This window comes from Nematostella vectensis, chromosome 5 (assembly GCF_932526225.1).
Source record: "Nematostella vectensis chromosome 5, jaNemVect1.1, whole genome shotgun sequence".
NCBI classification, from domain to species: Eukaryota; Metazoa; Cnidaria; class Anthozoa; order Actiniaria; family Edwardsiidae; genus Nematostella; species Nematostella vectensis.
This window is the reverse complement of record NC_064038.1, coordinates 5,919,569-5,933,801: the sequence shown is the minus strand read 5'-3', so window position 1 is coordinate 5,933,801 and position 14,233 is coordinate 5,919,569. Positions and strand designations below refer to the sequence as shown.

At 39.7% G+C, this 14,233-nt stretch overlaps 1 protein-coding gene across 3 annotated transcripts in view; it reads right to left on the bottom strand.

Moving 5' to 3' along the window:
* The window catches only part of LOC5511202 (chromodomain-helicase-DNA-binding protein 1-like), a 29,815-nt gene extending 17,087 nt beyond the window's left edge, over positions 1–12,728 (bottom strand). The window contains exons 1-15 of one of the 3 annotated variants that reach the window (XM_048727629.1): positions 12,615–12,728; positions 11,728–11,927; positions 8,261–8,483; positions 7,434–7,520; positions 6,694–6,779; positions 6,007–6,303; positions 3,972–4,331; positions 3,395–3,495; positions 2,376–2,920; positions 2,173–2,259; positions 1,727–1,917; positions 1,517–1,658; positions 1,112–1,164; positions 862–1,018; positions 356–508 (exon numbers count right to left, since the gene is read on the bottom strand). In XM_048727629.1, coding sequence (XP_048583586.1) covers positions 356–508; positions 862–1,018; positions 1,112–1,164; positions 1,517–1,658; positions 1,727–1,917; positions 2,173–2,259; positions 2,376–2,920; positions 3,395–3,495; positions 3,972–4,331; positions 6,007–6,303; positions 6,694–6,779; positions 7,434–7,520; positions 8,261–8,483; positions 11,728–11,927; positions 12,615–12,713 — 2,781 coding nt within the window. In that variant the 5' untranslated portion in view covers positions 12,714–12,728. The remainder of the gene's footprint in view (positions 1–355; positions 509–861; positions 1,019–1,111; positions 1,165–1,516; positions 1,659–1,726; positions 1,918–2,172; positions 2,260–2,375; positions 2,921–3,394; positions 3,496–3,971; positions 4,332–6,006; positions 6,304–6,693; positions 6,780–7,433; positions 7,521–8,260; positions 8,484–11,727; positions 11,928–12,614) is intronic. The other 2 variants (XM_048727630.1, XM_048727631.1) reach the window with 2 other exon arrangements.
* Between the last annotated feature and the right edge of the window lie 1,505 nt (positions 12,729–14,233).

The window sequence follows — 14,233 nt, the reverse complement described above, 5'->3', positions numbered from 1 at the left end:
TGCCTTTAAGGTTTCCACAACCGCGCTAAGCCAAAAAACCTTAACCCTTTACTGGGATACCTGATGGATTGCATGTACATTTGTGTTGTGACATGTTTGATAAAAACAAAGTTTTATCATAAAAACACAATTATAATAAAAGCATAAGTAAAAATGTGTAATTGCCTTGACTGATATCTATGTACTATCTGTTAGGATTAAATTTGCTGTTACAACCAAAGTGAGTTATCATTTATAAACAACATAATTGTTTCCATTGTTTATTATTTCACTTGTAAACACAAAGTAAAGGACAAGACCTCTGCCAAGAACTGCTACCCAATTCGATTCTTTCAGTATAAAATGTAACCATTACCTGGAATAGGAATCGGCGTTGCTGCAGGTAGTCTGCAAGGATGTCAAGCATTCGAACCATCTGGGAGAATATCAGAACTCGATGACCTGTCTCCTTCAGTCGTACCAGTAGCTTGTCCAGTAAGAACAACTTACCACTGCCGCGGATCAGTGTCTACAACATCAAAAAGGCAGGACTCAATCTACCAGGTAATCTATGAGTGTACAGTACCATGTATTAAAAAAAATAATTGCTCCCAAAATGCGTTTGATTCCCGGCTGTGACATGGATAGTATCTTTCTGTTTCTCAGCCTTGAATTTGAACGTATGTATGTAAGCTTGATAGAAGCTTGTTTTTTCTATGTTCCAACATGTATATTGTCAATACCTATTAGGATCTTAAATGTGAAATCTTTTGAACTTGGTCGATCCTTTTCAAATATGATAATATTTATTTGCATAATTATTGCTTTTTCTTATCAAGATCTTGTAAACTCTGCCAGAGACAAGACAGCCCCATTACATACCTGCAAGGCATCAGCACCATAGGGAGTGTTTTCAGGTGGGCGTGTCAGGGACGCATGGTTACTACACTTCTTCAGCTCCATTACGATATTAAGGAAAGTGTTAGAGTTGCCTTTCAGACCTTTGTTCAGTGCTCTATAGTTTTTCGTCAAGATCCACCTTTGTACAGAAACACAGAAGGGAAAAAATTAAGCAGCGCTGGTACAGGTATGAAAGGAGGAAGAGATTGTTGGATTAATTTGTTATAAATACCTGTAATATTGCTTCTGCAAGGATGACATCTCAACTCGCAGGATCTGTTCAACCTTAAGAATAACAGTGAACAATAATGAGTCACTAAGGTCAAGGAATGTCAATGAAGGCTGCGAGGGCTTAGTGTTTTTGAGGCATGTAATGGCAAGAAACACCTTTATGTTATTCTGAGTATGTAAATAAACTAAAACATGTTGTGGCGTCGAGAGAAGGAAATACACGCTTGTAAAGCAAGTCCTCAAAAAACACCACATGGCTGTACTCCCTGTTATTGATGCCTTTGTCACATAAAATCTAAAGGCAGTAAAAAAAACAGGGATATTTTAAGAAGGTTAAGACTTGTTAAATGTGGAGTACTTGCTGAATAAAAAGCAGACAGTCATGCAAATCCTTCACTATAATTACCTTAGCTGGAAGAGATTTTTCAACATCTTTCTTGACTCTCCTGAGAAGGAATGGCTCTAACTCTTTATGAAGGCTGGCAAAGCCTTTATCTTTCTGTTCCTGAGTAGAATGAATCTGCTCAAATGCCTCCCAACTTGAAAATCTGTGAAGCACAAACCATTAGTTTGCACTGACAATGATTTTTTTAAAAATATGGTTTGACTGACTTACCGTTCAGGCATAAGAAAATGGAGTAATGCCCAAAGCTCCTTAAGTGAGTTCTGTAGCGGTGTACCCGTCACAAGTAGACGATGGTTGGTGTGGAATTCCTCCAGGGCTTTGTACAGCAAGGAGTCATCATTCTTCAGGCGATGGGCCTCGTCCACGACAAGTCCTGCCCAGTTTATTGTGCCCAGAAATTGCTAGAGAATAACATGAGTTGTATTTGTTAAGGCTCACAGTATATGTACCATGGGGTTTGGATTTCAAGTCTCGCTACTGCTACATATCTGGCTAGGCAACAAAAAAGATCCTTAGACGAGATCACTTATGAATTATGTTGGGAGTGGAAAGTTTACAAATGCAACAAGGCACAAATTATGACTAACCTCTATATTTTGCTTTAAAGATTATTTTTTTGGCACCGATACAGTAATCTGCCCTTGTAGTTGACATACCTTGTCTTTAAGTAGAATTTCATATGTTGATAAAAGGACATTAAACTTGATCTTCCTGTTATTGCGGAAAAACTCAAACTCACGAATCTAAAGAGAAAGACAAAAAATATGTATTATTTTAGCAGTCAACTGGTAAACCATAAGTCATAACTACTGCTGAACAAAATAAAAAATAATACAAATGTGTATCTGTACAGACTTACCTTGTTTCTACTAGTAATATCCCCCAAGTAAACAACAACATTTAACTGATCTGCCCATATAACAAACTCCCTCTGCCATGCAGCCATTGTTGATAGTGGAACGACAACAATAAAAGGTCCAAACAATGAATGTGTATGACAGAGATAGGAAAGGAATGAGATGACTTGAATAGTTTTTCCAAGTCCCATTTCATCAGCAAGAATGATTGAGTAGCCTTTGCACCATGAGTTAGCCAGCCAGTTTAGCCCATCAAGCTGGTAATCACGCAGTTTCAAGCTTTCATCAGATCTTCCGAGATACGAGGGTTGCTTTTTCATCAAGGAGAACTTAGGTCGTTGCTTCAAGACTTTGGCACTCTTGCAGGGGATCTTTTCAGATCGTTCTCGGTTTAGATATTTATCTATCTCTGACTGGAAGTATCTTGAAATAAGGTTACCATCCTCCCATGTTGATTCACCATATGGCAAGCCTTGCCATTTGCAAAGGTAGTCAATCTGGTTCACTGTATTTCCAAATTCATCCAGATTCTTGACTGTTGTGTGTGCTAGACAAAAATATAAATTTTACCTTTAGTTTCTTTAGCACAGTAAATGTATAGGTCTAACAATCCAAAAACTTTGGTATTAACTAGGGGGTTACCTCTTTTACATGGCCATCCATGGACCATGGGAAGTGGCCACTTAAAAGAGGTTGAAAAGAATAACAGTAAAACTAAAAGTATGACATGCTTTTATGATACAAGCTGCCTTAAAAGTTGCATTGGTTGATTGTATGCTCCTCTTATGTTGCTCTCAACTAAAACCTGGGTTCTTAGAGCAAATAAAAATATTTTCAGGCCACCTTAAAAGAGGTTAACTGTTAATAATCGATTTGAGATTGAAAAATGGTGTCTGCGGCTGATCAATGGAAAAAATGAAGGCCTAATGAAGGTATGTATAAAATATAGTGCTGACAACTATCTAGTGTCAGTGTCTAGGAACCATGGTATGATGTTTTCAATTATGATTGCCAGACTTACAAATAATTCTTTCAACTTCTTTGTATTCTTCTATCAGATTGTTATTCATCTCCTGTTGAACCTCAAAGTACTCAATATCTTCAGGACTTGCCATGCGTTTCCTGGATTTAAACAGAACAACAAAAACAACCACATTAGAGCATGTTAGAGCACATCAAAGCATGGCAGAATCCTTATCTAAATTTGATTGGCAGCAATCTATTCCTGGTACACAAGGGCAAACCTTGCACAGTACTTTGATCTAAATCTTACCAGGCAGCAATCTCTCCCAGGTACACATGGGTAAACCTTGTACAGTACTTTGATCTAAATCTTACCAGGCAGCAATCTCTTCATGGTACACATGGGCAAACATTGTACAGTACTTTGATCTAAATTTGACCAGGCAGTAATCTCTTCATGGTACACATGGGCAAACCTTGTACAGTACTTTGATCTAAATCTTACCAGGCAGCAATCTCTTTCTGGTACACAAGGGCAAACCTTGTACAGTACTTTGATCTAAATTTGAACAGGCAGCAATCTCTTTGTGGTACACATTGGCAAACCTTGTACAGTACTTTGATCTAAATCTTACCAGGCAGCAATCTCCTCCTCTCTTTTTTGGTAGTTCTGTAATTTCTTGATTCCTTTCACATTCTGTTCTACCAGAGTTGCCTCACTCTCCCATGTATTGTGAATGTGTGACCACCCTTTCCATTTGATCAAGTAATGTGTCTCTGTCGGTTCATTGGCAGGATCAAGCTTGCGGTTCATTATCGTGTCATAATCAGAAGAGTAGATTGTGGTTACTGCGCCTGTCTCTCCAGGTTTCCCAATCCGGCTGAGCAGAACTCTCTCTATGGTTTCTCTGTCATCGTCAACATAATCGCCTTGGCTTTCCTTGGATTCAACCACTTCCTCCGAGTCTGTCTCATCCTCACTGTCCTCTTTATAACTAGAAAAAACAATAATTGCAATTATAAAGATTAGGAAGAAAAGAATGTTAAAATATCATCTTGAAAATTGTAATATGACAATTGAATAGAAAGAAATGCAAAAATTTGGAGATACAGTACTGCCAGAGAATGTTAGACAAGACTGAGGGACAGAACTTCTTCCCTTTTTTTCCATCTTCTCTTTCACACCTGTTGTTTACCCTTCCACTGCAAATCCTAGCTATATAGGGCAAGGTGAGAAGTATATGGGGCAAGGTGAGAAGTGTATGGGGCAATGTGAGAAGTATATGGGGCAAGGTGAGAAGTATATGGGGCAAGGAAGGAAGTATAAGGGGCAAGGTGGGAAGTATATGGGGCAAGGTAAGAAGTATATGGGGCAAGGTGAGAAGTATATGGAGCAAGGTGAGAAGTATATGGGGCAAGGTAAGAAGTATATGGGGCAAGGTGGGAAGTATATGGGGCAAGGTAAGAAGTATATGGGGCAAGGTGAGAAGTATATGGAGCAAGGTGAGAAGTATATGGGGCAAGGTAAGAAGTATATGGGGCAAGGTGGGAAGTATATGGGGCAAGGTGGGAAGTATATGGGGCAAGGTAAGAAGTATATGGGGCAAGGTGAGAAGTATATGGAGCAAGGTGAGAAGTATATGGGGCAAGGTGGGAAGTATATGGTGCAAGGTGAGAAGTATATGGGGCAAGGTGAGAAGTGTATGGGGCAAGGTGAGAAGTGTATAGAGCAAGGTGAGAAGTATATGGGGCAAGAAGAGAAGTATATGGGGCAAGGTGAGAAGTATATGGGGCAAGGTGAGAAGTATATGGGGCAAGAAGAGAAGTATATGGGGCAAGGTGAGAAGTATATGGGGCAAGGTGAGAAGTATATGGGGCAAGGTGAGAAGTATATGGGGCAAGGTGAGAAGTATATGGGGCAAGGTGAGAAGTATATGGGGCAAGGTGAGAAGTATATGGGGCAAGGTGAGAAGTATATGGAGCAAGGTGAGAAGTATATAAAAGGTGAGAAGTGTATGGGGCAAGGTGAGAAGTATATGGGGCAAGGTGAGAAGTATATGGGGCAAGGTGAGAAGTATATGGTGCAAGGTGGGAAGTATATGGGGCAAGGTGAGAAGTATATGGGGCAAGGTGAGAAGTATATGGTGCAAGGTGGGAAGTATATGGGGCAAGGTGAGAAGTATATGGTGCAAGGTGGGAAGTATATGGAGCAAGAAGAGAAGTATATGGGGCAAGGTAAGAAGTATATGGGGCAAGGTGAGAAGTATATGGGGCAAGGTGAGAAGTATATGGGGCAAGGTGAGAAGTATATGGGGCAAGGTGAGAAGTATATGGGGCAAGGTGAGAAGTATATGGGGCAGGGTGAGAAGTATATGGGGCAGGTTGAGAAGTATATGGGGCAAGGTGAGAAGTATATGGGGCAAGGTGAGAAGCATATGGGGCAAGGTGAGAAGTATATGAAAGGTGAAAAGTACTTTAAAAGGTAAGCACACAGGCTATAGCAGGGGGTGCAGCACATGTGACTCCCCCAAATATTGAAAAATATATAGGAAAATGACCAGAAAGGGCATAACTATAATACCTCAAAAATCTTCTTAATGTTTCTGTATCATGTCGCCTACCAATATTTCAAGGCCTGTGACAACTCGGCCACAATAAGTAAAGGTATACCTAGTAATGTTGACAGCAGCCCTGCGTGACGAGTTACGTGATGCTTCCTCGTCAGACATGTATTCCGACTCATCCTCACTCTCAAGGATCTGTTGTTTCAGTAGAGCAGCAGGTGTCTTTGGAGTAGGTGTTGACCTGTTCCGTGCCGGGGATGGTTTAGGAGTGGTATCTGCAGGAGCGGCCCTTGCTCTAGCCCTGGGTTGTGGGCGTGGCCGGGAGACGCGTGGGGTGTAATCCTCACTACTATCACTGACAGTGCTATCATTAGAGTTATGTGCTGCAGGCCAGTCTTCATTGCTGAAACACAGGGTGATTAAATTAAAAACAATTAAAACTAAGGAAGCTAAGCTGCATTCTTCTAAATTTCATTAAATGTATTAGGGTTAAAAGAGAACCTTGACTTGAAGATTTGGTCTTGTGAGCATTGCCGTAAATTTTGAAAGTTTGCGAATAACCTTCAATCTCCATGGAATCTTTTCATGCCAAAAACCATAAATCACAGTTTCGTAATGTGATAATTGGATGGGGAAATGTCTTTTCTAAAATTTTTACAAAAGGACAGTGGTTCTCCTCTTTCATGTTATGTGTTCCCTGTGTACGCTTCTTAAAATGAAATAGTTGGAAAGATTTAAGTTTCATAAATATTGTGTGATCTCACATCAAACAGGGTCACAAACAGCTCAGTACCTGGAGGAAAATCTTCTGCGCTTAGCATTGTTAGAACTTGATCTTTTCTTTTTTACTGGCCCTGTCACCTCGTCCTCATCAGAATCCTGTTAGAAATACACTAACAATTACAGTATGACCAGTAAAACTGTGGATGTTCATAAATGTGCATGGAAAGTTTTTTTTTTTTCTTCTGACAAATCAGAAGTGAAAATTTAGTCAACTGAATCTTGTTGAGACTTGATGATATTGCACTGCCTTTATTTTCTTGTGGGTAGTTGGAACAAAATATTCCATGTTACTTGATCTGTTTTGTTAACAATTTTTGGGGGTCATGCTTCAAAGGAAGGAATAATATTGCCACTGCTTATGACAATGAGGGATTTAATGCAAATACTATTTTCATAGAGATTAAGTTTTCATCCAACTTGCTTGCAGGCGTAGATGGTCTTTACAGAAAACTCAAACCATAGCTTTTATTGGCTGCCCTTTTATATTTGAGGCTATGTGCTCCCCTCAGTTAAAATTCCATCCAATGCCTGCAAGCAGGTCATCATGTTGATTGGGCAACAAAGTAATGTATTTGAGAATTTGCTTTCTCCTGACACACTGTAAAACAGGCTAGTTTGTCCTGTGACAATATTCTACAAAATCTAAAATTTGAGGCAATGCCTTGTTCAATACCACCTATTTCCTGCAAACAGGTGATCTTGTGGTTTTGTGGTATGTAGGTTGGCTATTGTATTTAGTCCACCACCCACCTCAGGCTCAATATGGAATCTTTCTGGCTCCTTGCGAGCCCGGCCTGACCTTCGAATACCATAAACTTCAGGTTGCTCCTCCCAAAACTAGAGTAAGCAGAAATTAAGACTAAGTACTTTGAAAATCATTGCTTTATGTATTTGCTTTTACTTTGCATTCACTCTAATTGCACTTATTCTTATTCAAATTTACTGTTGACCTTTGTCCCAATTTGCTTTATCTAATTTGCAGATTTATTCACATTCAAATTCCCTACAGTACCGCTATGCACACAATACCATATGCACACTGTTTGCAAAATTTATGCCTGTGTTAGATTTGAGATCGTCTAAGACTGGAAATGACAAAGCGGGCATTATGCATGGACTTTGAAACTGACAGATGCTTGAAGATGCAGATGGAACGATGCAAAAAACGATCACAGGATATGAAACGATATTTGAAATAGAAATGTAAGCAACCTTTTGAGAGCTTGTTCGTTACAATTTGACATCCAGGGGCAAAATCGCCCCCCTGGAGATGGTGAAATGCCTGATACCCCCAAACCCCCTGGAATTTCCTGGGGCTTTGACCCCCGTCCCCCGGAATTCCAAATTCCCTCAATAGGGGTAGGGGGGGGGGGGGGGGGGTGTAGGGATGTTTTCTGGAATTACACAATATAACATTTCAACCTGTGTTTATCTATTTACCTAACTTCAAAATCACAGCTAATCTGTAGTCTTTTTTTCTAGTCATACTATAATAAGAATGCCTCGGTAATGATGACATTCTAGGGAGGTCCAAAAAAGCCCCTTAATTCTGCTAAGAAAGGACATACAGTACTTACACGTTCATCAAACTTTCTTTTTCCCCCTGTCCCAGTTGGGGAGACAAGACTGTCCTGTGAGTTGGTAGAGTCCAGTCGACTCTTAATGGGGTGTATGTCCCGAATGGGTGGGATGGGTGCAGCAGGTCGACTGTCTTCATCATCTTCGTCATCATCAGAGTCTGTTCCTGATTCAGACTCACTGCTACTTTCGGATTGATCAGAGGCAGATTCTTCAGCATTTCTGTGAAAGACAGAATGTGATAAACACAGTTTTAAGATCCATTTTACTTGCCAAACCCTCCTATGTACTATGGAAATCTTTTACTAGGAAATCATTTCAAGCGGGGAGGTAATATTACAGCTAGTTACACATGCATTTCCTGAACTCTAGATTCAGTAGCCCTGGATGGACTCTATAAAAGTAGATGGGGGATCAAAAGAAGATTAGGCTAGGTGTTAACCTATTCTTTTTGGACAAATATCAACACCACCCACATAAGATACATGGATTCTAGAGTGCAACATTATTTGGAATAGGTGTACCGTGTGTGCATAAATTCAATACCCCCCTTTTTCACCGCCCTTAAAGATGACAAAAAAGGCCTCTCTTGTAACTAGGCATTCTCAGGAATGGATCAGGGGAGGTGAGAGAAGAAGGTGGATGAGGGAGAGAAGCTGGGTGTAAGGATTTGAAAGAGCGGAACCTTTTTCCTTTGGGACAGTGTTCCCATACAAGTCTTTGTCCATCCCTTTTGTAATGTCAAACATCACTGCACAAAGATCCAAGCCATCATGAATAGTGAAAATATAAATATTAAAACAACAGAGAAAATGTATGGAGCAATAAATTTTATATGGGATATTATTGGAATTGGATTACCAAAAATGGATCTTTAAAAAAAGATGTAGTTGCTGCCTGGGTCAAGGGCCAACTTTGAAAAAAATAAATTTGAAAAATTTATTTTTGTGCCAAAATATTAGAAAAAAAGCTGTGAATATCAAATTAATATGGTGGTAGTTCTGTAAATATATAAAAAAAAAATAGATAAGGCATATCTGTCAACTCTCCTGTATTAGGTGGGAGTCTCAAGATTTTGGACCCCTTTTCCAGCTCTCTCGCGTTGAGCACCAAATCTCCCACTTTTTGCGATTTTCATCGCTTCCGAAAAATTCCTCTATAGAAAATCGTCATTTTGCCTATTTTCTATTAAAATATTCGAAACAACAATATTTCTTGCGTAGCACAATTTATCAACTCCCTCGTGAGATCTATAAGTGGATTTGTTCGCGAGAGCTTTCTATACGGCAAATGCCTGCAAGGTTAAACCCACCCCTTCCCCAAAAAAAGGAATATACCCCACCCCTCCAAAAATTCTCAAGTCTTGAGATTTTCGGAGGTTGACAGGTATGATAGGGGGTGTGTCAGGTCACCTTTATCCATTTTTTTCTATTTTTATTTAATCTTATAAGATCCCTAAGCCACCTTGAATAGAGAAAACATAAATAAAAAAATACAAAAAATGTATTGAGAAAGAAGTTTTATACTACAAAGTACTGGGATTGGGTCACCATAATCATTGCCTTAACACATGAGTAAGTACACAGCTGCTTTGTCTCTTATTATCCTTTCTCTACAAAGGAGTTCTTTTGTCTCTATTCTTCTCATTCTTTGTGTCGAGGTGTGGGTATTGTTCATTTGCCCACTCAAATTGCAGCTTTGAAAGAGCTGCGCACTGACCCTATCATATAACTGTACAAAAATATAAGTAATTATGAATAGAGAAAACATGAATTAAAAAAAAGAAGAGAAAATGCACTGAGCAAGAATTTTTATACTGGCCTTCTCATTACATAATAAAACTAATCAAAGGGATCTGAACTACCATACAAATATAAAGTGGATAGTTATGATAATATATAATTTCAGGGGCGGATCCAGGATTTCTAAATGGGGGTGGATGATCGCCGGATAGATGGCTTTTAACTGATCCAGTGGTTTATGGTAGGTCACTTCATAGATCTTACGATACTACACGCTGAATTGGATTTGTCGCATCAGCAAAGTCAAGCAGGCAAAGGAAAATAGACAGTACCTCCCATCCCTCAGACATTTATTTTTTTCAAACAAAGAGACTTTTCAATTTTACTCAAAAGGTGGGGTGGATATCCACCCAATCCAATCCCCCTGTATCTGCCCCTGATTTTGAGAGTAGTCTCTCTAGCATTTTCCCAAAAAAGTAAGCATTTTCCCAGTTGGTTTCTATGTGCCCTAATTCTGCCCTTTTCTAAAACAATAGTAGGTCTTATTGAGGGATTTCCTATACTAAATCAATTTATTCATAAATGCATTGGCAAAAAATTATTTTAAAAAATAGATAAGTTCATCCAGGAACAACTAAATGTTGATTTTGATATCATGTGAAAGAAACTCATTGTGTGTAATAGTGTGAACAACCAAAATTAGACATCTCATTTTTCTATAAATGGCTTTCTTCTATGAGCAAAATTGACATGTAAGGTATATATAGGTCCTTAGAACTAGCAAAGAAAAATTGATCTGAAATTTTGTCTGTTCTTGAAATTCAAACCGGGTCAGGCCAGTATTTATCAATTTTCTGTGTTCATTGACTCATAAACGATGCTTGCATTAGATCTCTGATTTCAAAATCTTTTGAAATACACTCAATATCGGTAGAAAATTCACAAAATGGCTTATATACTAACCGTAAAAAGAAACCAATTACCGCTTATTCAGCCCGGTCCATATTTTGATGGCAAGGGTTGGGGTAAATATTAAACGCAGACAGATTAGAAGAACAGAGACAACATGGCGAATATAATCAGAGCGACCGGAAAAATAAAACGATAAACTACCTTATATTTCTTCTTAAACAGACTTTTTTAAAGCAAAGCATTGGAATTCTCAAAGCTTTAGGCCATACTTAAATATATGATTGACAGTATGAACTTGCTCGCTGGTATAGAGAAGACTGAATTTCGTAATGAGAAGGCTGTAGGGGGTTTTAGCAAATCGAAAAATTCATATAATTCGTGTTGTAAGCTAGGCGTAGGCGACGGATTTCTTATGAAAAATCACAAAACCTTTAGATATAAGACAAAGAAAGACAAAAATTATATAATCTTGACTTGTGGTCATTGTAATAGTTTAGTCCTACGAAGGAAACAACACCCGAATCATAAACCAGTTTGCCGAGAAAATTCAGTAAATTAGCCAACCAACAGAAATATCATGTTATCGCTCGATACTCTAAGCTAAAAATCAAGGCCTAAAATCGCTCAAAAAATAAAAAGAATACGTCTATTCTAAAGAAAAGTATCAAAGCCCTCATACCCCATCGACGGAGAATCGAAAATTTGCGTAAAATGCTCGCGATGGAGACAAAGAAACACGAGGAGCATGTTATAAAACGGTAGACAAAGAAAATGGCGAAGAGCTAACTTATAGGGATCTATAGTTCTATTACCTGGTGTGTTCAAACTCTTTACGATCAGAGAGGGTAGCGGTTTGTTGCCAAGCTCCTATGTGACCGAGGGAAATGCTGGTTGGGTACTGATTCGGTCTAGGTACACCCCCGAACATCATAGAACGGTGGTTTATTTCGTTGTTGTTCGTTAGAATATCGATTTCTTCATCGCTTTCCCCTTCGCTATCTGCCATCAAGAACTAGGAGAAAACGCGAGGGAATTTTATTCAAAAGAGATCAAGGATGGGGGTTGATGGTAGAAGGATATACAAGGGAAAAGAGGGGGAGTTTTTGTTCGAGGTTCGAAGGAAAAACCTTCGAAATTGCGGGCGATAAAGCCAAGGGAAGGTTTTTTACAAGACGAGGGTCAAAACGACTTAAAAGAAAACGCCCTGAATAGCTTGCAAGGTACCTATAAAAGCATCATGGCGGAAAAATCAACACTCAAGTTGCCCAAATGGGGTATTACCCCTCGAGCAAAACCTACAAGACGAAGGAAGGAGGGTGTAAAAAGCTTTTTCTGTTCAAAGAAACAAAACCTTCGCCGGCCATGTGCTCTGAACATCAAGCTAAGCAAAGACAATTAAGGTTTCTGAGCTACTTCAAAGGCCAAACCAGCGTCTGAGCCACTTTAATCGGCATCAGTTCGTAAAAACAGCTAAACATGGCGACTCTTCTTGTGAACTTCGCTTGTAAAATCCAACAGAGAACGAGCAAAACGAACACACGAAAAATGTACTCGAGAATGAACACTAAGGGTCCATCTGAGCCCACAAAACGACAAGAAAACAAAACAAAAAATGGCCAAAAATAGAAACAAGTGTGAAAAGCATCGAAAAAGCATGAAATAGAGGAATTTGATGCGGGATAGAGCGATACTAAGTCACCTCTCTGCGGCCATGTTGTAGACTCTGCTCTTCACTCGGCGATCCCTGGCTTTTACTGCCGACTTGCAAGGCACTCTGGGACACGCCCGAACTGCGCATGTACCACCCACGCAATCACGTGACTTGTGGCCAATCGAGTGCTGGAATTTCGGGCGTACCATGAAATATTTAGACCCTTCTACCTAGTCTTTCCAAATACTACATGGAAAGATCTGACCATCCATACCTGCTAATTTCCATTCTTCTTTTCCGAAAATTTGGTTGGAAAAGAATTTTGCAAAAGGAAAAAGGCCTGTGTAAGTTGGGCGAACTAAATGTTCTCGAACTAAATTATGACTTGGCTCCATACTATTTTTCCTCCTAAAGAGAAAGAGATTGGCTTCTGCTTCAAATACTTTTGCTATCAAGGGAAGTATAGGGTGCGTACCATCACAATTAAAAAGACGTAACGAGTCTATGACTCCTCTTAGATCTTTTTGCATGCCCCATCAATTCCACCAAATGAACGCTTCCTTGACTTTATTTTCCAGTATAGGCCGAGGAACTAAATGTATCCCATCCAGGCCCGTAACCAGGATTTTTCTTGAAGGGGGTGGGGAGCTGGCGGGGGGGGGGGGGGATGGGTGCGAATTCCGAAAGTGGGACAAAATTTTTCCGGGATCGGGGAGGGGCGTGAGTTTTCTGATAAAAATCTGACAATCCCTGAAAGAACAAAAAGGATTTTTTTTGGCCATTGCAGTATATCCATGGGACGTTTAGTATCGTATTTAGCTGCAAAAACAAAAAAAAAATGACATAAAGGTTTATGACATACCAGAGTGATCTAGAATGCCTTTTTTTATCTAATTCGCTTTTCTATCTAATTCGCGTATGCCTTATAGCTTTGTTGACAAACAGCACGTCAGGAGAACCTCCTGGCACGTCTATTGCGAACCGGAAGTGGGGGTGACGCCCCTGGTTACGGGTCTGCCATCTGACGCAATTAATTTTAGGGGGGGCAGCTTTGGTTTCTCGCCTTCTTTGTAGAATCTTGGTCCCTCGACTTTGTAAAAGGGCAAGTTGCCCTGGGGGGCACACACATTTTCTAGCCCGACCAAAACACTAATACAAATAATATAGGACCATTTTGCTATCCTTTATGTGTTAATCCGGTGTTAACCTGATTTAGACTGCACGATTTAGTTGTATGCGACACTACTACAACTGAAGTCGTAGAGTTTAAATCAGCCTACTACGACTTCGCTACGATGCTCGATACAACGAAAGTTGTAGTGTGTACGTTCAGGGATTAGACATGTTGTAGACAGGTCGCATACGACTAAATCGTCTAAATCGGCCTTTAGGGAAGGGGCATTATTTAACAGGGGGTGGGTGGGGGGAGCTGCCATATTTGTGGGGAATGGTTGCGATTTTTTAAACTTTGATTTTGGTTAGGGTCTCCGTTTCAACAGTAGAACTTTTACTTTCTTCGGCTATGAGAGCAAATCCAATTTTTTTATACAAGCTGCCTTTTGATTGGCTCATATTATGCTATGTAAGACAGTCGATCTAAAAATAACCCTTAGCGATCATTCGCTATCTCACTCAGGCCCGTAGCCAATTAAGATATGTATAAATAA